We start from the raw sequence: 24,591 nt of genomic DNA on the forward strand, positions 1-24,591 counted from the left end.
AGATGCAGTATGATTGCACTTATATGTGGAATCTAAAGAACAAAATTAAGAAACAAAATAGAAACAAACTCAGATACAGAAAAGATTTTGATGGTTGCCAGATGAGACGGGGGTTGGGGGTGTGGATGAATGAAGGGGAAGGGATTAAGAAATACAAATTAGTTGTTACAACGTAGTTATGGAGATGTAGGGTATAGTATAAAGGATATAGTTGATAATATTGTAAAAACTATGTATGGCACCAGATGGGTACTAGATTTATTGGGGTGATAGATGGGAGGGGGTTCGGGGACAGGGTGAAAAACATTAAGGGATTAAGAAGTACAAATTGGTAGTTACAAAATAGTCATGGGGATCTAAAGTAAAGCATAGGGAATATAGCTAATGAGATGGTAATAACTATGTATAGTGCCAGGTGGGTACTAGACTAGTCAGGGGGACCACTTCTTAATTTATATAAATGTCTTACCACTATGCTGTACACCTGAAATTAATATAAAATAATATTGAATGTCAACTATAATTATAAATTTAAAAGGGGAGGAAAGGTGAAAGGGAATAAGAGGTCCAAATTTCTAGGTAGAAAACAAATAAGTCATGGGGATGTAATGTACAGCATAGGGAATATAGCCAATAATATTGTGATAGCGTGGTACAGTGTCAGATGGTTGCTGGACTTATCATGGTGATCACTTCTTTAGGTATATAAATGTTAAATAACTATGGTGTACTCCTGAAACTAATATTATATGGTATGCTAGCTGTATTTTTAACAAAAATATTTTTTAAAAATGTTAAAAAGTAAAGCAGACTCCCTAATACCCACTTGAAATGTGGCTAAGGAAGATTATATACAATGAAGCACTACAGAGAAAAGTGGACATGGCACATGGACGTTTCTCCCAGAAAGCAGAATCAGGATCTAATCACAGGTAGGTAACGGTGGTAGGCAGAATGTCTAAAATGCCTCCCTGAAAGATGTCATATACCCCAATCCCTGGAGCCTTTGAATATGAGATTTCACTCCTGTTATATGGTACACTTGACCTTGAAGTAGGGAGATCATCTGTGCAGGCTGGGTATAATCACATGAACCCTTCAAAGTAGAAGGCTTTCTCTGGATAGTGGTAGAAGTGGAAGTCAGAGAAATTAGAGGTGTGAGAAGGACTCAAATTTTTATTGCTGCTTTGAAAATGAAGTGGGCTGCATGAAAAGAAATGTAGGCTGCCTCTAGGAGCAGAGAAGGGGCCACAGCTGACAGCCAGAAGAAAATGGGGACCTCATGCCTACAACCTCAAGGGAATGAATTCTGCCACCAACCTAAATAAGCGTGGAAATGGATTCTTCCCCAGAGCCTCTAGGTGAGAGCCCAGTCTGGCCAGAGACTTGATTTCAGTCTTGTGAGACTCAGAGCAGAGGATCCAGCGGGGCCCAGCCAGACTTCTGACTTACACAGCGGTGAGCTAACAAATGGGTATTGTTCTAGGTCATTAATTCTGGAATAATTTGTTATACAGCAATAGAAAGCTGATATGGTGGCTTTTATAATGTGTCCTCATTGGTATTCCAGAACTCCTATGGCTGAGTGACTGCTGTGTCTCCTATTCCTCTCCTTTACACATAGCAGTTTGTATTGAGGTTGTCCAGATCCTGCTTCACCATTACATGTGTATGTGGCGGGGGGCGGGGGAGGAGTGAGGGCGCAGCATAAAACTTTTTTAGTTCATAGGTTACTAGAGCACAAAGTGCCACAGCTGGACCTGATAGGGAAGACTGAACGTAATTCAGAGATCATGACTTTGAGCTGGATGGGACCTTAGATTGTCTCCCTTGAGAACAGAGTGACTGTATTCCATGTGTGGTAGGAATAGTGAACCCGAAATTGGGAGATCACGAAGGTAAACTGTGACAAGAACTGCTGTGTTCACCAAACCATTTTTCCTTTTGCTCTGGAGCACACAGTTAGATTACACTTCCCAGACTCCTTTGCAGTTAGATGGGAACATCTGTCCAATGGGGTATGGGTGAAAGTCACATAGTCACTTCCCAGGCCCAGCCACTACAGCTGTCTCCAGCACAGTCCTCCACACTCCCTTCCCTTGGTTGCTGGCTCAATGTAGAAGATCTTGGGAAGGAGAGGTGGGAGGTTGAGGTACTGGGTGATGGTACAGCTACAGGGTCTCTGAATAATTGTGTGGAGCAAAATCCCTCCCCCCAACACACGTACACTACCACTACCACCATCACCAGCACCATCGTCAGCCATTGGGTTGTAACATGAGAGAAATAAACTTTTAGTTTGTTAAGGCAATGAGATTTGGGATTGTTTGTTATAATAGTTAGAATACAGTGACTAATACATTTGCCTATTTATGTATTTTAGAAAACAACTAATCCCTGTAATATCAGTACTGTAGAATTATATTTCTACGCTACTTTTAAATTCATATAATTCAACTCCCTTAGTTGACAGATGATAAAACCGAGGCTCAGAGAAGTTAAGTGACTTGCTCAAGGTCACACAGATAATTAGTGTTAGACCTTAAACTAAAATTTAAGATATTACCTTCAGTCCAGGACTCTGGGTTGTACCATATTACCTTATTTGATGCCACATTTCAAAATTTCTATTCTATTTAAATCGTTATTTGCATGCATCAGAGTAAATATCACTTTCACTCATGTGTTCCATATCCAGGGAACAAGAAAACTGGCCAGGATATTGCGTTTTTTCTGCTCTCTTTTGAAACTTGTTGTCATCTTCATTTTCATTTAACTTTTCAAATTTTCCCTTCTAATTCTACAATGTTTTAAAAGTATAGGTTCTCCTTGATTACAGCACGAGCTGTTATTTTAGAAGTGGACAGTGCTGCTGCTAGTTCTTTTTCCATACCCACTGTTTCTCAAAATGGTGATGAGAGATTATCTGGCAATATTTTCTTCATAGCTCTCCACTTTAGGGTTAAGCTTTTGGCAATAAATTCTTCAGAAACTTATCTCAGGTGAGAGGCCTGGAAGTGCAAACTGAGCACAATTATGCTTAACAAGAGAGGCAACAAGTTCCCATCAAGCATTTCCTATCACATTCCAGTGGTGGCTTAACTTCTCTCAATAGGGATATCCAAAAAATAAGATTATTTCCCCTTCCAGAAGCTCATTATCAAGTACCAGGACGGTCATGCAGACTACTTTTATCTAATAACTCCCCTTCTAGGGAGATGTTTCCAAAATTTAGGTCAAGCTTCTCATTTTTCATAAGCTATTTCTCCCATCCAAAGCTTTGCTTTCTGTGATTCATTTCCCACCTCCTGTCTTCCTACCTTCTTTCTTTTTGTAATACTTGAGCAAACGCTTAAAGACCAGCTCTTTTTCAGGCATGATGCTGGGTGTTAAGGATAATGATGAAGAAGACATGATTCCTGCCTTCCTGGTGACCTGGTTTTGTGGTGATAGTTATATATGTTTCTGATGGACCCATAGCCTGGTGTTTGTGCTCACCGAAGAAAGGAGGTCTAAAGATATTAAGATATTTAGATATTGGAGATACGTAAGGGCTATCCCATGGTCTCTTAGAATTTCCCTGTGTTTGTGCAGAGCAGATTCTCCTTTCATTATTGGTATTTTCTGTACAGATATCTAACTTATGATGGATACCCTTTGTACGGAAGAGAACTAGTTATCCATACACTATTCCTATAAATGACATTTATTTTGGAGAAAATTCATCAACCTTTGCTCAAGGCATTGCTCTCAAGTCAGAATTCCATAATTACTATGGAGGACAAACCACTGAAAATCCAGCTGGGAAAACAGAAAGTACAGTCTGCTCATACACAGTACAGATAAACCTCACATTCGTCAAATGACAAAGGGGAAGTCTAAATTGACTTTTGGTCTATCAGAGAATTTATTTGGTCTATAAAAGAAGTTATTAAAGAGTTATTATATAAAGGACCCCTGTAGAGATTTCTGTTGTAAAGTCAAAAACCCTTTCGTAAAATGACTAATGTTGTAAATCGCCCCCCAGTCATGTTTTTCAATATGAATTTTTTTATGTGTCTGGTTTCTTTGAAGAAGGAATCACCTGTAGTGGTGTAGAAAATTTAAATGTATAAAAGAGGTCCCAAAGGGAGGCATGAAGACTCTGTCCTTGGTATTTAAATGGGCATTTGCTTTCCTGAGCTTTAGCCTCGTTCCCCCACAAATCACAAGAATATGCAGCTGGAAAAAGGCCCACTGATTGTGTGAGGAAAAGCGCAATCCGTGCTCAATCTCCTTTAGAGACAGAGACATTCCCAGGCATATATAAACGCATGGGCTCTACAGGCAGTAACAATGAATGTGTGAGAACTGAGCTGGTGGGGGCGGTGGGCAATGGCAGGGAATATGGGAATTGGGCAAACCTTCAGCAGTTCACACTGTGCTATCTGCCTTCCTCATTTCTGTGTTTTCTGAGTCAGCATTAGCTAAATTTTCCAGAAAGCCATCCACAAAACACAGCCTGGCCAATCAAGGGACATCACTCATTTCCCCCAGCGACCTTGTTAGAAGCTTGAAAGCAGGGAAATCCGGATGTCTCAGTTATGAAGTGAAACAGTGGGGGCCCCAACATATTTCCAGAAGTCTCCATCCAGACTGGTGATTGCATGCTTTTGTTACTGCCTGTGGCTGTCTGAGGTGCTTCTCTGTCTCTGAAGAGGTTGGCACAATGGCCAAGTGCTTCAGCCTGGTGTTGCTTCTTGCCTCCATCTGGACCACAAGGCTCCTGGTCCAAGGCTCTCTCCGGGTAGAAGGTAGGTTTCTCAGCAGAATGCCAACCTGAGGCAAGGCAAGATCTTAAAACCTGTCCTAAGACTACTAGGTTCTTGACTGTGGATTGCTGGGAGTGGGGAGCAATCCTCAATATCAACAGATCTAATTGGTAGTATTCGTCTGCCAGAAATGTTTTCAGTATATTGTCAACTTCACCAAAATTATTCATTTTTACCTTTTTGTTATCTTGACTTTTATTTTTGGTTATGGACTATTTTTAACGATAATATTTTGAAACAAAACATTGAGGAGAGATCACTTGTTTTTAAGTGTTTTACTGAAGAAGAAATCATGACTGTGAAAATTTTTAAGCAATCACTAAGCCTGGGAAAAATGGCTAACTTTCACAGAATATTGTCCTATTTTATATTTTTGGAAATACCAATATAGTAATTTTAATTTCAATTTTACTATATTATTCATGGAATGCATACGTTTTTAAATGTGCAGTAAATAGCAAACTAACTGAAAAGAATTTGTGAAAGTATAGGTTTGAAAATTAGCCATCAGCTCTCTACCAAAGGAATGATTTGAAATTATTTCTTGGCTTTTGAGATGGCTAAATGGTAACCTCACTCTGCATCGTAGGCAAAAATTGTAACCCACAAATCACTCATTACAGCACTGGGAAAATGGAAATCTGAGCACTATGAAAGGAAAATTGTGTGTTCCTGTGCTTGAGAATATCTCAAGAAGACATTTTATAGACGAAGAAACAGGTTCAGTGAGGCCAAGTGACTTGCCTAATATCATATAGGCAGTGAATAATAAAGCTTGGGTTTTAATTCAGCTCTGTGTGATTCCTAAGCATATACTATTTCTATTATGCCTATTGTTTCCTGAAAAATCTAAAGATTCCTGGGGTAGCCCTTGGATACCAGCTCCTTTTCTTTTGTCCTTAAATGAAATAGTAAAGCTTAAAATTGACTAATGTTTGTTGACTGACTACTACGGACCCAGTCTCTGCTAGGTACAAGTATCTAATTTGATTCTGACAAAAATTCTGTGAAGAAGATAAAACCATCCCCATTTTACAGATGAGAATGGTAACTTGACTGAGATCCCACACCCAGTTAACAACAGAAGAAATAGTCAAAGCTGAATCTATTACGAATAGGTCTATCATTACTCATAGTATTAATATTTAGAGTAAAAGTGAGGTATGATGAGAGAGTATCAAGACCACTTTACAGTGTAATTAATAAACTTGCAAGTATTCCCAAAGAAGCAACCATACGAGGTTTGAGCAATAGCAAGCTCCTGGGCTAGATGAGTCAAATTCTAGGACAAATGGTGTGTTCCAAGAGTGCAGCTCTAGGGGGTGTGTGTGTGTGTGAGTGTGTGTGTGTGTGTGTGTGTGTGTGTCTGTGTGTGTCTGTGTGTGTTCATCTTTCCCCTGGTACAGTGGGAAGCAGAACAGTGTCCTAGTTAAGAATTGGGATTTTAGAGTCTGTCATAATTGGATTTGTACCCCAAAGATACTAAATCTCTTCGAGCCTCAATTTTGTGTTAAAAGAGACAGGGTTTGGCACAAGGTAGCATTAACAGATTACAGAAGTTGGAATTAATAATCATATTAGCATTTACGTCAGTGTTGGTGTGGGTATTAGTATTAGTGCACATATTCATAAGAGGCTGTTTTGTCATATTGGAGTATTGGTTCTCTGGTCTCTCTTTTGGTGAGAGCAGGATCTGGAAACAAACAAGACCATCCACAAATACAGAGGGTGCCAAAAAAATGTATACACATTTTAAGAAAGGAAAAAAACTCTTAAAATTGTAATATCAATATATACCGATAACAAAAGATGAATACAAGTCATGTTTGACTTTTGCAATTACAAGAGGTGCTCAAAGTGGTTCCCATCAGCATCCAGACACTTATGATTACGGCGAACTACTGCTTGAGCAATGTTGACCAAAGTGTCCACTTGTATACATTTTTTGGCACCCCTGGCATTGTACATCATATATAAATCCCTGCTCACAGCCCCCTGCTTCAGAGCACAGCAAGGTCACATGGAGGACTTAGAAATTCTCCTTCTGTGTTTTCAAGAAGGAACTTCATTTAAATACCAACCTAGAAAGCGGTCAAAGTATTTGACTGGGCATCCGATGCCCAGATCTGTGTGCAAGCTTGGGAGATTGAAATGCCCTTTTATGGACGTTTGTGGATAAAGCCTAATAGGAATAATGTACCTGAATGAAATGCAACTCTCAATTTCATACAGGTCTATAAATCTCAGCACTCAGAGGAAGGGATCAATAGGATCCTCAGATTCATTAGATTTTGAGTAAAATATTCACGTCTTAACTGTTCGACTGCCTCAACTTTCCCAGGGAGACTATTAGAAGACTAAAACCAAAATGCCTTAAAGATAACATAATAATAATACTTACGATTTATAGAGTACATACTGCATAGCAGGCACTATGCTAAGCATTTTTGTTTGAATTAACTCATTTAACTCTCACTACCTTATACGATAGATATTGTTACTCTCTATTGGGAACTGAGGTTCAAAGAGATGAAGTAACCAGCCTAAGGTCACAGAACTTAGGCCAGATTCAAATCCAGGTCTGACTCTAAAATTCTACTTCCTTTATTTAGCTTATCTGCCATGTAAGGTTTACTGCCCACCTCCTCCAGGAACTTCTGAGTAAGCCTGCCCCCTACTGGTCAGAGAAGACCTGGGACTGAGAAAGCTCTTAGGTTCTACCAAGTGCAACATTATTTAGCCCATTTCAGAAACAGCGGTGTCCCCAACCCACATTGATTTGGAGTATTGCTAACTATTCTATTAACCACAGACCTGACATCTATCTTTCTCAAAGTCTCAGGCCCTTCATTTTATAAACTCCAAAAAGTTTGCAGCGTCACCTAGACCCCACCCCAAGAACTGGTAGCTGAAGCCTCCATGGAATGAACAAGGAACCTTAATGCAGTGGACTCGGATCTGATGAGAAATACAGATTGGGTCAAACCAAGCACCCACCTAACCCAGCAGGATGTTCTGGTGGGAAACATCTGGCCTGTGTCCTGCTATTTCTGAACTTCAATCCCAGTCAAGATGACCTCAACTTGCTGTATCAAGACCATAGTGTTCTGCTAGGAAGGGGAATGAGCAAGGACAGCAGCACACTGAGGATCTATGTGATTCCTTTGCAGAGCTTGCCATCTCAGCTCCGTGCAGAATTGTGGGGGTCACCCTATTGGCCAAAAAGACAGCTGAGCAGTTGAATTTCACAGAAGCCGAGGAGGCCTGCAGGCTGATGGGACTAACTTTGGCGAGTAAAGACCAGGTTGAGGCGGCATGGAGATCCTACTTTGAGACTTGCAGGTGAGAAACAACTGGATTCACAAACATGGCTGGAGCTCGTTGGGCTCTGTGTTCTTGCTCAGCCATAGAGATAAATGTATCCATTCAGCTAATGTGTATTCTGTTACAGCTATGGATGGGTTGCAGATAAGTTCTTAGTCATCCCTCGGATTTCCCCAAACCCCAAGTGTGGAAAGAATGGGGTGGGCGTCCTGGTTTGGAGAAATTTACTCAGCCAAAAGTACAAGGCCTACTGTCACAACTCATCTGGTAAGTCAGATCTGCAGTCTCTCCATGTGGTATGTTTTCTCTGGGTTTCTCTAGCTCTATGATGTGTCTGAGAAGAGTGACCCTGAGCAGCAGCAGAAGCAATCATAGTCGTGGCCATTTAATCATCCCAAGACTGATTCTGTGACCAGGCTGGAGGGGATAGCATGCCCCTCAGAGGAAAAGTTTGGGATAATATGGTTGAATGGCAACAGAAGGAGAGGGCATCCCAGGAGGCTCCATTATCTCTCCCACTCCATCCTATAAGATAAACAAGAAGAAGGAAAGGAAACATTCACTATGGACAAAGCAATGTACTAAATTATCTCACTGAAACTTGACAATCTCCCCATGAGGTATGCTTTATCATCCCTATCTTACAGGAAAGGACTTAGCTCAGAGGATGTAAGTACGGGTGTTTAAGACCTCATTACGATAAAGATTCAATCATAGGTAGGTCTTAGTCTAAAAACATGCTCTTTCCACTCTCCTACATTGTTTTACAGGAGAGGAAATTCAGATGCTATATTTGACATTTTTCAGAGCAAGACCCGATCTCCATTTTAGGAAAGAAGGAGTTAAAGCTAGAAAGTAGAATTGATTTGCCCATAGTCACACAGTCATCCTTTAACCTTGCTTGGACACCTTGGTTGGCTTAGCTAAAGTGCTTTGCCTACTCAAAGTTTAACATACTTTCTCAGAAAGGTTTTTCTTTTACTAAATACTTGTTCTCAGTTTGTCATAAGAACCTCTGTCTGATTTATTACTCTTCACTCTTCATGCTTGCTTATTTCTTCCCACATACTCAAAAATCTGACCTTCTAAAGGTCAGACAGCTAAGTGGTCAGATACGAGGTTAGATTCCAAAATCATCCGTAAGATCCAAGAGATAAATGTGCATCATGCCTCAGGAACATTATGTTTCCCAAAGGCAGCACGGGGTCTAAGCAGTTCAGTGAGCCAGGGGCTTTGGCATAGCAAAGGCTCTGAAAGGCACTTTGTCCCCACCCCTCACTTCATGGATGAAATTACTCTAGCTCAGAATGGAGATTTGGTTTGTTCTAAGTCCTACAGTCAGTAGGTGAAGAGTCAAGACTGTAACAGAAAGCTTCTGACAACATTTTTTTTCACCATCATCCTCTCCTCTGCCTCTTCAGCCTATCATCTTTGGCTGGAGAATTGGTGCTTCACATGCCTGCTTATTCTTTAGCCGACCCGTGCCTGTCAATGGCCACGCATTTTAACTGCCTGGCCTTCCTGCCAGCTCTCAATGTGATGATAGGATAACCAGTCCTCTAGAGTCAACACAAAGGAGCCAGGGGAAGAGGACTTAGACTTGTGAGTTTCCCCATGGTTTCATTTAACTTGTACGTCTATCCCCTGTATTTCTTATATACTTAAAGTTAGGTCTAGAGGCTTAATTAAATACATGTTTGATATTTTTGGCAAAAATACTTCATAGATGATATCATACATTTTGGATCACATCCCAACAAAAGGTACTTAATGTCAGTATGTCCCACTATTAATACGCTAATTTTGATCATTTGAGTAAGGTAGTAACTGCTAGACCTCTCTAATGAACTCGTGAAGATGTTTTCCCTTTTGCAATAAGTAGGTAATCTATATTTTAGACAGTAGGTAATTGATATTTTGGCACTATGCAAATATTCTGACCCCCAACTATCTTTTACCTAAGAATTTAAGAAGCCATTAGTGATCCTTGCTGGAACCAGTTTTTATATGGGGGGTGTAGAAAAAAAGTTATTTGCTAAATCTATTCTTACTACGTTAGCTGGCATCTTTGATAAAGAAGAATCTCTCTCTCTCTCTCTCTCTCTCTCTCTCTCTCTTTCCAGACACACACACACACACACACACACACACACACACACACACTCTCTCTCTCTCTCTCTCTCTCCTCCCTCTTATACTATCATAGATACATGGCATTTTACTTATTCTCTATGTTCAACATATTACAATCAATTTTACATTTTTTTTTGATGCTCAAATTGTCCCAAATTTGGCAAGTGGGAACCCCCTCTAGTTGACTTTTGTCCTTAATCCCATTAGTATTTGAGCAATTCCTTACTTTCTGGCATAATAACATGTCGCAGGCTCACTCTGTACTTTTTCTGTCCCAAACATGTTATCAGCCATTTATTTCTCCAAGGAGCCCTGGTTCATTTTAATGGAGAATGTTAATTAGAAACCAAGATCTGAATGCAAGTTGTTCTCATTACTATTGGAGGTTTCATTGCTTCTCAGTCCTTTTAGTAGACAGCTAAAAATATATATAATTAATATGTATTTAATATATACAGTAAAATATATCAATACATATATTTCCTAGCTATCCACTAAAAAGGATATATATAGCCCCATATCTATATCTATACTATTCATTTGCAACCTTAGGAGCTTCTGAGGTATAATCTGAAACTGGCCCCTGTATGCAAAGGGCAGGGAGAGACTAAGAAAAGAGGCAGACCAGATTGGTAGATGGCAGGTTTAATAAACAAGGAAATTTACTATGAGGCTTGCCTTGGGCAGCTTCAAAATGAGTAGATTTCCTCATTGCCTGCTAGATTTGAAAAGTTTCTATAGAGGCCCTAACTGGGCTCACTCGTGTTCACAGGAGACCTTAACCGGGCTCAGTCACATACACCATCTACATGGTCTCCATAGCACCTTACTATCTCAGGGCTTTGTCCTTGGGCAGCTTCTAGCCCAGGAAAGGAAAGCAGAAAGCACTTTCCAAGGATGGTGAGGGGGTGAGAAGCTTCCAGTTGCCCAGGTCCAGCTCTCGGGTCAACTGACGGTCATATCCTCCCGATGATTTCCCCCAACACAAACATATGTATATGGGGGGGTGCCAAAAAATGTGTACACATGACTTGTATTCATCTTTTGTTGTCGGTATATATTGAGTATTACAGTTTTTTTAATACAGTTTTTTCCTTTCTTAAAATGTGTATATATATTTTTTGGCACCCTCTGTATATACCAGGGGTGCCAAAAACATGTATACAAGTGGACACTTTGGTCAACGTTGCTCAAGCAGCAGTTTGCCATAATCAGAAGTTTCTGGACGCTGATGGTAACCACTTTGAGCACTTCTTGTAATTGCAGAAGTTAAACGTGACTTGTATTCATCTTTTGTTATCGGTATATATTGAGTATTACAATTTTAATACGGTTTTCCTTTCTGAAAATGTGTATACATTTTTTGACACCCTCTGTGTACACATATGCATGCATACATACATATATGTTGTAAAGTTATGGATTTCTTTTGATATTTCTAACTCAAATTTAACAATTCAAGTTTTTCCTTACTTTGTTTTATTTGTATTGCTTTTCTCTCATATGGAACATCTTAATTTCCAATAAATAATATGAATATAATTTCTTATTCTATAATAGTTTCAAAATTACAAAACCAACATTATTAGGAATAATAAATCTACTGAGTGGAATTTAAGATTTCTTTGTGTTTCTTTTACCTTAAAAGATATCCCTCTAAAGATGTACTGTCAGAGAATTGTATACAAAAGTGAATTGTGTCACTATATTATCGACTTGAAATAAATTAGGTTCACCTGCTTCTGTTTGCCACTTTTGTGAGGATCAGAGTTACCCTAACCCTCATCCTAATGCTAATCCTAAAGTTACCTCATGTTTCTTTGGTTTTGCAACTTCCGTTTTTATTACTACCTTGTGAGGTCTGGGGATCAGAGTAACTTTAACCCTGACCCCCAACCTTATCCAATTTATCTTTCCAATTGCTATCTTTGTGAGCTTTGGGGATCAAACCAAAATTCTTTGAAAGCTCCGCATGCACCATCTGTCCTATGCTGTTCCCTCTGCCACGGTACCCATCCTCTTCGTCACCTGGCTAACTCCTACTCTATTCAAATCTCAAGGCCATCTTCTCCAGGAAGCCCTCCTATATGCTCTACTCTTAACTTTCCTCTGAGACTCCAACCCCACTCTGTTTAATATCTATCAGCGTACCAGCACATTCTAGAGAAATCATATTTATAGATTGAAGGGGAAGGAGAGCCAGGTCCTAATACTTCCAAGTCAGATATACTGTGCCCTTAACCAGTTAGGGATCATGGGACCAGACTGTTGCTGCTCCCTCACACAGTGGCCTTCTCGGCTATTCTTAATGTACAGAGAGGCAAAGGAAACTATTTCTTACAGATCTTATCTATTCTGCCCATACGTTGTGCTAAGTCCTACATGTTTACTATCTCATTAAATCCTCAGCAAAAGGACACTAGTGTATCATTTCTACTTTTCAGGAGAAGTAGCTGATGGTTAGAGTGTACCATGCTGTGGTCATAGTCAATGAGGGAAAGAGCCAGGATTTAAATCTTAAATCATGTTACTTCCATGTAGCACTTTCCCATGGTGATGACATCAATAATACAGGCCTGGGGTGTGTCCCAGGCATCCATATTTTTTTAAAGCTCCCCAGATGAGTGTAACCCATGGCTAGGGTTGAGAATCACTTTTCCCTAAAAGATCTCTAAGATCTAAACTCTAGGATTCCAGACTCTTCTGGATTCACCCATTTCTGAGCAGTTGTAATCATTTCTTTCTTTACTACTGGATTGTAGTCTCTCCCTTCAGTATTTCATCCTTCACACACCTCCACTAATAATGATGTTACTCCTCTACCTCAAAGACCTGGATAACTTCCTATTTGAGAATGTGATGTAAATAAACTAGGAAGACTTTTTCACGTAAAAGTGGGCATAGATGAGGACTTTTGTATATCAGTAGGGAGGTTTGTGGACCTAAGTCAAAAATTCCTTTTCTTACAGAATAAATTCCAAATTCTTTAACATGGCAATCACAAGTCTCAATACTCTGGCTCCAAACAATCTTCCCAGTCTCATCTCTTGCTTGTAGTCTTTCATGCTCCCAATCATACACACATCTTACTCTCCAGCCATATTGTGCCCCTTCTCATTTTTCTAACATAACTACACTTTCAACCTTCTGGATTCTTTGATCATGCTATTCCTATTGACTGGGACATTCCATCCCTTCCTCTATACCATACTAGATGTACTCCTCTGTTCCTGCCATGCGGACTTTTTTTTCCCTCCATCAAACATGCTTTCATTACACTTTGGTCTCTTGAACATCCTGTTCTCTTTACTTGCAATGCTTTTGCCCTAGATCTTCAATGACTGGCTACATTTCATCATTCAGATCTTAGCTTAAGTATCACCTCCCCAATGAGATTTTCTCTTATCACCCTATCCAGAGCTCTCTGTCTCCTGCCCCCCACCCCTTCCAGTTTAATCCTTATCCTGTTCAATTTTCTTCTCAACATTTACCATCCTCTGATTTTCTGGCTTGCTTATTTGTTACCTCTGTCTTTCCAGTCGCATACAAGCCCCTTACAAGCAGGGACTTTGTTTTGTTTGCACCACCTCCCTGGTACCTAGAACAGTGCCTGTGCAGAGTTGGAGTACAATAAATATTTGTTGAATGAATACATTAGTCCTCCACATCCTGCCCAAATGCCATATGCTCTGTGAATCCCCAGTCATCTTGCCCTATCCTTATCAGAGTACAGTATTTCTGTCTTCCCAGAAACAGGAACCATGCCATTTTGGTCTCTATATTTTCAGTTCCCAACACAATATATTATGCTCAGTACATTTTTCAATCCTTGATATTTTAAAAAATTTTCATTTTCTGAAGCAAGAACTCAGCATGTGCTCAAAAATGGGAAATGTAGCTGAAAGTTCAGGGCAGATAAAGTCAAGGATGATGTCTATTTGAATAGAGGTATTTTCAAAGTAAAATGAATAGTATAAAATTCTGACTGAATGCATGTGTAGTTTTATCATTAGTATTATATCCATGACCTTGATTGATAATTTAATTTCAAAAATGAATGGAAAAGCTTTTCTTCATAGCTAACATTCCAACTGATGCTACCTACTGCCACAAATACCTAGGAATTTTAGACAGATGCAAAGTCATATTATAATATATTTGCAGTGCTGCCATTAGCTCCGTGACTTTGAACAAGTCATTCAATTTCTCTGAACTTCAGTTTCCTTCTATATAAATGAGGGCTCGATAAAATCGTTAAATGAAGTGCTATGATTGACTCAGAGCAAGATGCTCAACAAATGTTTGTTTCCTCTCTACCACATTCAACAGATTGTAAAGCAAGCCTATATCTCTCCCTTAACGTACCCTCCCCTCTTTTTCTTAATGAGCAGAAAGAAATCTGGTTTTAGTAGACCTTTGTCCTGAAGTGGTGTCATGTGTGTACGAGAGTATATTTGGTCTCCCTATCTACTTCTTCCTTTCACTTTTCCTTCATCCCTTTATTTATCAAATATTGAGCATATACTATGTGGCAGGTATAGTGCACATATCATGATGACCGGGACAGACCAGTGGGGAGGAGTGTAATGAGAACAGTGGCAAGGGAAATAAACAGAGATATAAGAACATATGCCTAGGGACCCAATCTAGTCATCATGTCTGACCAAGAAAGAGATGTTTAATCTGAGACTCGAAGGACAAGTAAGAGTTAGCTAAATAAAGAGAGGGCAAAGAGTCTTACAGGTGAGAAAGCATGCTGGTCAAAAGCTTGTGAGAGATGTGAGAGGAAGCATATCAAAGAACTGTAGGAATTTCAATATTGCAGGTGGAATGAGAGAAAGACTGATCACATGAGGCTTTCCATGTCAGCAGGGGTCAGATCATGGACGGCCTTATATGCCATGCAGCAGAGAAAGTCACTGAAGTATTCTAAGGAAGGAAGTGATCTGATTAGATTTATATTTTTGTAAGAACATTTCAACTGCAGGACAAGGAGATTGCAGGGGAGCAAGACTAGAGGCAGGAAGACCAATTAAGAGGCTGTTGCAGTACTGACTTATTATTTCATTTTTCTCTCTTCAATAGATACTCGGATTAACTCATGCATACCAGAAACTATCATCACCAAAGATCCCATAGTCAACACTCAAACTGAAACATACACAACAGAAGTGACTGTCAACGACAGTATATATTCATCATCATCTACTGATGTACCTTACTCTCCTACACATACTTCTGTTCTGGCTTCAACTTCTACTCCACGGAAAAGAAAACTAATTTGCATAACAGAAGCTTTTATGGAAACTACCACCACATCTACAGAAACTGAACCATATATTGAGTATAACGCAGCATTCAAGAATGAAGATGTTGGGTTTGGAGGTAAAGCTTTCTGTGTGTGCATTGTGTGTGTGTGTGTGTGTGTGTGTGCATGTGAACGAGCATTTATATAACAGACAATACATAGAAACTAGGCTGTTTCCAGCCTAGTATTATATGGAGCTGCCAAATACAAATAGTAAAAGCTTAATGCAAACTCAACCTTTATAAAGTCTTAGAACTTGAGGTCTCTAAAAAACCTTAGTGATTAAACTAAAACTCATGAGTACAAAATAGTTTCACTTTTAAAACTCAAAGACTTTTAAAAATAAATTACAATCTACTGATATGTAGAAGTTCTTTTTAAAATAGATACCTTAAATGCTTATGATTAAAAAGTTTATTTTCTTAGTTAAAAGTAAATGTCTTACATTTAATTAGCTCCAAACTTATCATCTCAAAGCCACAGAGAGAAAATATACTCTGTCATATTGCAACTTATAGATAGAGAGAATATGAGAGGGAAGGCCAAGGACTCTATAGGCAAGAAGCAAAGAAGCAGATGTGGGCACAACACCTTAAGAGGCCCCAATGAGGTCAAAGGGAAGGCTTTCCTCCTTCAATATCTGTTGTCTTAATCATGTGTAAAAAAGAATCATTATTTTGCCCAATAATGTACAAGCAGTGGACCAACAGGCCATGTCTCTGTTTCCTCCAGGTGTTCCCACGACTCTGCTAGTGCTTGCACTCCTCTTCTTTGCTGCTGCAGCTGGTCTCGCAGTTTGCTACGTCAAAAGGTGGGGTTATTGGCACTCATTACTCTTGTAATCTTTGTTATTCCCTTATCTTGTGTTTTTTCCATGGTCATTATTGGCATTTTTCTGGTCAACATGGAGATGGAAATCATCTTATACTTTAAATTTTCTCCCTCATATGACGTCTCCTCCCTACCACCTAACCCAGTCTTTCCTACTGTTTCAGCACATGCATGTCATCCAGGCTTTAGATATAGGTTAATGGCTGTCCCTTTAAAAATCAAGAAGTAAATATTCCGGTCAAGAGTAGATAAATGCTGTGCTTGCCTCCTCTCATGAACACATCAAAATTACAACTAAACTATAAAACAACCATCATTGAGAATTGACTGAAGTCTAGTTGAACTGAAGCCCTACAACTAAAGACATACAGAAAAAGCCACCTCAAGACTGGTAGGAGGAGCAGAGTCATGTAATGGGCTGGTCTCACACCCCCATGTTACTATTGAAAATTGGGAGAGATATCTTAGCTGCAGTGTTCCTTCCCACCCCCCACTCCCCCTCTGGAAGAGTGAGGGGTCCCAGCCCCCTATCAGGCTCCCCAGCCCAGGGTTCCAGTGCTGGGAAGAGAAATCCCCATAAGTTCTGGCTGTGAAAACCAGCAGAGATTGTGGCTGAGTGAGACAAGAATGGCTGCAGTCCCAGGTTCTCCTCTTAAAGGGCCCTCGCCTGGACTTACTCAATGATGGACACATTCACTCTGAGCTCCAGCACTGGGGCAGCAACTCAAAAGGTGCCAAGGACATATGAGAAGAAACTGAATTGTTTGGCTTCAGGGCAAGGATTAGAGGGGCAGCTTTCCTATGGATGGAGGAACTGGGAGAAGCCATTGCTTCTTTGTTGAGTCCTGCCCCTTCCCTGAGTGTGTGGACTCAGGTGGCTGCCATATCTGAGTCTCCATGAACCTGGCTAACACTGTTCGTTTGCCTCGCCCAGGTGATTCCCTGAGAACCTGCCCCACCCAACCTGCTGACCCACCCAAGCCACTTCCAGTGTCTTTTCTGTACAAACAGCTCATGCAGTGGACTTTTCTAAAACCTCTCAAAGGTTCACAAAACACAAACAAGCAGCTTCTGGCTTCAGCATGTTTTTACACCTCTGGCTAAGCAGTCCTAAGCCAGGCATGAGCAACAGCCAGCCTTGGTTCACAGCTTGGCCTCACGAGGCACCTCCAAGGCCAGCGTGAGTGGCAGCCATCTGCAGATTGCGTTGTGGTTCATGCCAGGTGACCCCAGGCAGGGCACGCTGCCCTGGCTGTGGCTGAACTTTGCTTGTGTCAGATCCCCTACCAGGAGGCCCTGGAGCTCATACACCTAGTGGCCAGCTTGGGACTGAGCTTGAGCATCACCTGGCTTCCTCCAAGGACAACACACCCAAAGGAAAGACTGGACAGACACCAGAGCCCAGCTAAAGTTAATACTGCTCTGTGGGCTCAGCCCCTGCACAATAATCCCTCCACTGTAGTCATGGCCAGTCCTCACAACCAATCAGCCTGAGAGTCAATTCCTCTCACTGACATGCAAACAGCAACCAAGGCTCAACTAACAACAGGAGGGTACACACAATCCACATAAGGGACACACCTGGAAGTGACCAGGGAGACTGTGCTACTTGGCCCGCCAGGACACCTACTACATAAGGCTACTCTATTAAGACCAGGAGACAGAGAATTGAGTATGTCCATGTGACATACTCACATGGCCCTTTAAGAGGAGCACCTGGGACTGCAGCCAGTCTTGTCTCACTCAGCCTCAGCCACAATCTCTGCTGGTTTTCACAGTCAGAACTTATGGGGACTTCTCTTCCCAGCACTGGAACCCTACATAGCTACTCTATTAAGACCAGGAGTTACATAAGACCTATGTACTACATAGAAACAAACACAGGGAGGCAGCCAAAATGGGGAGACAAAGAAACATGTCCCAAATAAAAGAATAAAACAAGACTCCAGGAAAAGAACTAAACAAAATGGAGACAAACAATTTATCAGATATAGCATTCAAAATGCTAGTTAGAAGGATGCTCAATGATCTCAGGGAAAACTTCAACAAAGAGATAGGAAACATAAAAACAGAGATAGAAAACATAAAAAAGAACCAGTCAGAAATAAATATAATAATTGAAATGAAAACTACATTAAAGGGAATCAACAGTATGTTGGATGAAGTAGAAGATCTAATCAATGATTTAGAAGATAAGGTTGCAGAAAACACCCAAACAGAACAGCAAAAAGAAAAAAGAATCCAAAAAAATGAGGATAGTTTAAGGGACCTTTGGGACAACATCAAGGATACCAATTGCATATAGCGGTACCAGAAGGAGAAGAGAGACAGCAAAGAATTGAAAATCTATTTGAAGAAATAATGACAGAAAACTTCCCTAATCTGGTTAAGGAAATAGACATACAAGCCCAGGAAGTGCACAGCGTCCCAAACAAGATGAACCCAAAGAGGCCCACACCAAGACACATCATAATCAAAATGCCAAAGGTTAAAGACAAAGGAAAAATCTTAAGAGAGAGAGAAAGCCAAGATGACAGAGTAGATAAACACTGTGTCTGCCTCCTTCTGTGAACATATTAAAATTACAACTAAATTATAGAACAATCAATCTGGAGAACCATCTGAAGTCTAGCTGAACAGAAGTTTTATAACTAAGGATATAAAGAAAAAGCCATGTCAAGATGGGTAGGAGGGGCAGAGACTTGAAATGGGCTGGCCCCAAACCTCCGTGTGGTGGTTGAGAATCAGTAGGGATATCCCCACTGCAGAAGTTCCCCCTGGAGGAACAAAGGACCCCAGCCCCACACAAGGCTCATCAGCTAGGAGTACTTGTACCAGGAAGAGGGGCCCCCACAACATCTGCCTGTGAAAAATAGTGGGGATTCCAACCATCTGAGTGGGACCAAATGAGGCAGGAAACCCACATGTTCTTTTAAAGGGCCCATGCACAGACACTCTTACTCCCAGGCACTTTGGGCTCCAGCAGAGGGACAGTAACCCAGGGGTGTCAGAAATGGGGGGGGGCAGACTGAGTTATATGGCTTCTGAAAATCGCTGGAGAACAGTCAGCATTTTCTCTGTAAGGGGTCCTTCTCCCATGAAGCCAGCAGGCTGGTGTTATCTTTCCTGTGTTGAGCCCTTGCCCCATGCCCATGGCCAAATCTGAATCTGATTGGTCTGATGGGCTCTGCTCATTCCACCCTGTTGACTCTGCTGGGACACACCCTACCCAACATCCAAACAGTGGAGACACTTTTTCCACGAGCAGCCAGCCCTGCCTGAATTGCACTCTTTCTTGGAAAAACTATCAGAGGTGATAGGACCCAGGTGGGCAACAACTGGCCTTTATGTGCTCTGAGACTTTTGCTGAGTAGCTTCAGGCTCAGCACGGGCACTAAACCAGAATCTACATTAACTTGGTGGCCACAACTCTTCCCACTCTAGTGACTCCCTGAGACCCTGCCTCACCCACCTTGTGTACCAAACAAGTCTCTTTCAATGGTTGAAACTTAATGAGGATAACTTAAGAGACCTCTGAGACAACATCAAATGTAACAACATTTGCATCATAGGGGTACCAGAAGAAGAGAGAAAGCAAGGGATTGAGAAACTATTTGAAGAAATAATGACTGAAAACTTTCCTAACCTGACAAAGGAAATAGAAATACAAGTCTGGGAAGCACAGAGTCCCAAACAAGATGAACCCAAACAGGCCCACACCAAAACACATTATAATTAGAATGACACAGGTTAAAAACAAAGAGAAAATCCTAAAAGCAGCAGGAGAAAGGCAACTAGTAACTTATAAGGGAGCTCCCATAAGACTGTCACCTGATTTTTCAACACAAACTTTTCAGGCCAGAAGGGATTGGCACAAAATATTCAACGTAGTGAAAACCAAGGACCTACAACCAAGACTACTCTACCCAGCAAGGCTATCATTTAAAATTGAAGGACAGATAAAGAGTTTCTCAAACAAGAAAAAGCTAAAGGAGTTTATTACCACCAAATCAGTATTACAAGGAATATTAGAGAGACTTCTTTAAGATGGAAAAAAATGATCAAAATTATAAATAACAAAATGGCAATAGCTACATATCTATCAACAATTATTTTCAATGTAAATGATCCAATCAAAAGACATAGGAGGGTTGAATGGATAAGAAAACAAAACCCATACATATGCTGCCTATAAGAGAATCACTTCAGATTGAAACACACACATAGATGGAAGGGCAAGGGATGGAAAAAGATATGTCATGAAAATGGAAATGAAAAAAAAAACACAAACAAACAAAATCTGGGGTAGCAACATGTATACCCGACAAAATACAGTTTAAAACAAAGGCTATCACAAGAGACAAAGAAGAACCCAGTAATCCCACTTCTGGGTATTTATCTGCAGAAACCAAAAATGCTACTTTAAGAGGATGTTTGCATCCATATGTTCATTGCAGCATTATTAGAATGGCCAAAAATGTGGAGGCAGCCTGTGTTTGTCAATGGAACAATGGATAAAGAGGAGGTGGTACATATACAGAGGATGCCAAAAAAAAAAAATGTATACACATTTAAAGAAAGGAAAACTGTATTAAAATTGTAATACTCAATATATACTGATAACAAAAGATGAATACAAGTCATGCTTGACTTTTGTAATTACAAGAGGTGCTCAAAGTGGTTACCATCAGTGTCCAGACACTTCTGATTATGGTGAACTACTGCTTGAGCAACATTGACCAAAGTGTCCACTTATATACATTTTTGGCACCCCTGGTATACAATGGAATATTATTCAGCCATGGAAGGGAAAGGGTTGTTGCCATCTGTGGCAGCATGGATACACCTGGAGGGTATTGTGCTGAGAAGAGCATGTCAGACAGAGAAAGACAGATGCAATGTGATTTCCCTTAACATGTGGAATCTAAAGAACAAAATAAACAAACAAACAAAGCAGAAACAAACACATAGATACAGAGAACATTTTGATGGTTGCCAGATGGGAAGGGGGTTGGGGGTGTGGGTGAAAAAGGGGAAGGGATTAAGAAGTACAAATTGGTTGTTACAAAGTAGTCATGGGGATGTAGGGTATCGCATAAGGGATATAGTCAATAATATTATAATAACTATGTATGGTATAAGATGGGTACTAGACTTATTGGGGTGATAGATGGCAGGGGGCTGGGGACAGTGTGGAAAAGGTGAAGGGATTTAGAAGTACAAATTGGTAGTTAGAAAATACTCATGGGGATATAAAGTAAAGCATAGGGAATATAGTCAATGATATGGTCATAACTATATAGTGCCAGGTGGGTACTAGACTATTCAGGGAGAGCATTTTTTAAATTATATAAATGTCTAACCACTATACTGTACACCTGAAATATTAGGTTAGTTCAAAAGCAATTGCAGTTTTTGCAATTGTTTTAACTTTTTAAACCGCAATTACTTTTGCACCAACCTAATAAATATAAAATATTGAATGTCAACTGTAATTGAAATTTTTTTAAATGGAGGAAGAAAGGTGAAGGGGAATAAGAGGTTCAAATTTCCAGGTATAAAATAAATAAGACATGGGGATGTAATGTAGCATAGGAAATATAGTCAATAATAGTTTGATGGCATAGTATGGTATGAGATGGTTGCTGGACTTATCATGGTGATCACTTCTTTAGGTATACAAGTGTTGAATAACTATGATGTACACCTGAAAATAATATAATATTGTATGTTAGCTATATTTTAATAAAAATCTTAAAAAAATAAAAATCAAAAACTATCAATTGTTTTTAAAAAAAGAAAAAAGAAAAGATTGACATTTAGGGAAAAATGTATATGCTTTATTTGCTTTTTGATTCTTTGCTTTTGGTGGGAGGGTTGTGAGGTCAGCCTAAAGTTTGGCCTGTGAGCTTACTAACCCATTTAATGATTCCATTAGGGTTCAGATGCGTTAATGTATCTGAATGTGCATGTGTTAACATCTCTCTTAAATAAAGGTATCCAGAGTACTGTGTCAATGCGGCCATCACAGACAAAGCATTATCTATCTTTACATGTGTTAAATAGGAGTCTCTCACTCTAATTTTATGTTTATGCCTACAGGTATGTGAAGGCCTTCCCTTTTACAAATAAGAATGAGCAGAAGGAAATGATTGAAACCAAAGTAGTAAAGGAGGAGAAGGCCGATGACAGCAACCCTAATGAGGAATCAAAGATAACTGATAAAAAGCCAGAAGAGCCCAAGAGTCCACCCAAAACTACAGTGCGATGCCTGGAAGCTGAAGTTTAGATGAGAAATGAGAGAACACAGCCAAGGCTGATTTTCTTTCCTGATGCATATCCTGGTCCCAGAGGGGGAAATGAAAAGGGCCAAAGAACCAAACAAGAAAGTCCAGCCTTGCTTCCTAACTGGAATCAGCTCAAGGCTACCTTTGGACTATGTAGGTAACCAAAGGGAATTCCCTTCTTCTTACTGCAATCCTTTCTGGATCCTATCCTTCTACCTCCAAAGCTTCCCACAGCCTTTCTCACCTGGTTATGTCCTAATAATATTCCAGTGGGAGAAAAGAGCTTTGCAAAGCACAAGGATCTAAACCAGCTAATCAGAACACATTTGTAAAGAGGCCTCTGGGCTGGCTGACAATAGTGAGTTCAGAGCCCGAAACCAGAGACCAAGGCTTTCTTTATTGACTCCACAGCCCAGATCCCTCTACTGCTCTGAAAAGAAAACATTTACACCACCTGGCATGTCCTCCTTGAGACAGGCAAGAGCAAAAGAAGGAAGGAAAAGTTTAGCAACTGAAGGCCATAGAGATTCCCGTGACTTGAGACCTAATCTCTGTAAAGCCAAAACAAATAGAGAAAAAGAATGAGGCCAAGGATATCGACAGCATATTGTCAGCAGGGACTGTAAATACAGACAGGGTCAAGTTATTCATCTCTGAATAATTTGAGTAGGAATCACTGTTTAGAACACATCCACTTTCTTTTCTCTCTCCTGCTGCTGCTATTTTCTCCAGAAGAATATACTTTTACAAGAAATAGAACAAAACCCTGTTACATATTTCTATTTTTATCTGAGTTATAGAAATTATTACTGTGGAAAATTACTGTGTTAAAAGTCAATATAATTTAACAAACATTTGCTGAATACCTACTCTACGTAAGGCGCTGTGCAAGGTATTACATTCTGTAATTGAATATTATTCATTAAGAGATTGCATATAATGATGTCTGAAGCTAATATTTATCCGTTTTGATATTCCTGGCTTAACCACTTCCAAAACTATTTTTTTGCTGAGACTAATCTATTAATTATTTTCTCAAATAAAGCAACCATTATAACCTTAATTTATTATTAACATACCTACAAAGTACATTATTACCTTTACACACCAAAGCACATTTTTAATGTCATTAACAAATGTATCACTATCTATCCTTTTTCCAGCAAGAAGAGCCTGAAAGGTGCAGAAATATTTGTAAATATTTGTGCTGAAAAAATAAAAGCATTTAGAAAACTTCTTTGTTCTATTATTTACATAGATGTATTACACCTTTCATGAAAAATTAAAGTAATCCATTAATTTGCAAAACTAAGAGACACACCTTTTGTTGTGGAAATACATACAAGTGTAAACCCATCACATGGGGCTTTTCTTGCTTCATACGTAGGTTTTCTTTTAAGTTGGTCAAGTAGACACACCTAAAACAGTCCTTTTCTTGGGATTCAGGTCCTACATTCCAATCCATTTCAAAGTTCTTGGGATAGCTCATTTGTCTTGTTTCTCTAGCTTTCTGTCTCTCCCGCTCTGGTCTTCCTTAGACTGCTAATATCTTCCTCCCCTCACAAGTGACCCAGAGCTTCATGATCCTTTGATCTCAGAGGTCATAACTGGTTGGCATAGTCTTTTTTGGTTGACCCACAGAGTATTATCTGAAATTTGGTTTAATTGCCAAGAATTAAAAATCAAGACATTTCGCATATTTGTATTTTGGGATTCCCTTGAAAAAGGGGAAGATCTAGAGATAGAGAATCCATATTGCATCATAGAAATAATGATCTGATACTGAGAAGTGGCCCCTTTAAAAGGTTATGCTGTCTCCATATCACCACAGTCCTAGTTTGCAGTCTTCTATTCCACCCTCGTGCCAAAATACAGGTGCCATTTTCTATCGATCTTG

General features: G+C 39.9%; 1 protein-coding gene across 2 annotated transcripts; it reads left to right on the top strand.

Moving 5' to 3' along the window:
* The first annotated feature begins 1,123 nt into the window (after positions 1-1,123).
* LYVE1 (lymphatic vessel endothelial hyaluronan receptor 1) lies at positions 1,124-24,591 on the top strand. 2 transcript variants are annotated; one of them, XM_081063683.1, is made up of 6 exons: positions 1,124-1,458; positions 7,982-8,153; positions 8,263-8,402; positions 15,354-15,653; positions 16,309-16,387; positions 22,510-24,591. In XM_081063683.1, the coding sequence occupies exons 2-6, from the start codon at positions 8,086-8,088 to the stop codon at positions 22,694-22,696; spliced, it is 774 nt and encodes a 257-aa protein (XP_080919809.1). In that variant the 5' UTR covers positions 1,124-1,458; positions 7,982-8,085; the 3' UTR covers positions 22,697-24,591. The 2 variants fall into 2 exon arrangements, with proteins under 2 accessions (XP_080919809.1, XP_080919808.1); XM_081063682.1 differs by lacking the exon at positions 1,124-1,458 and adding an exon at positions 4,317-4,793.

Source organism: Rhinolophus hipposideros (genome assembly GCF_964194185.1).
Source record: "Rhinolophus hipposideros genome assembly, chromosome: 10".
In the NCBI taxonomy this organism is placed as follows: Eukaryota; Metazoa; Chordata; class Mammalia; order Chiroptera; family Rhinolophidae; genus Rhinolophus; species Rhinolophus hipposideros.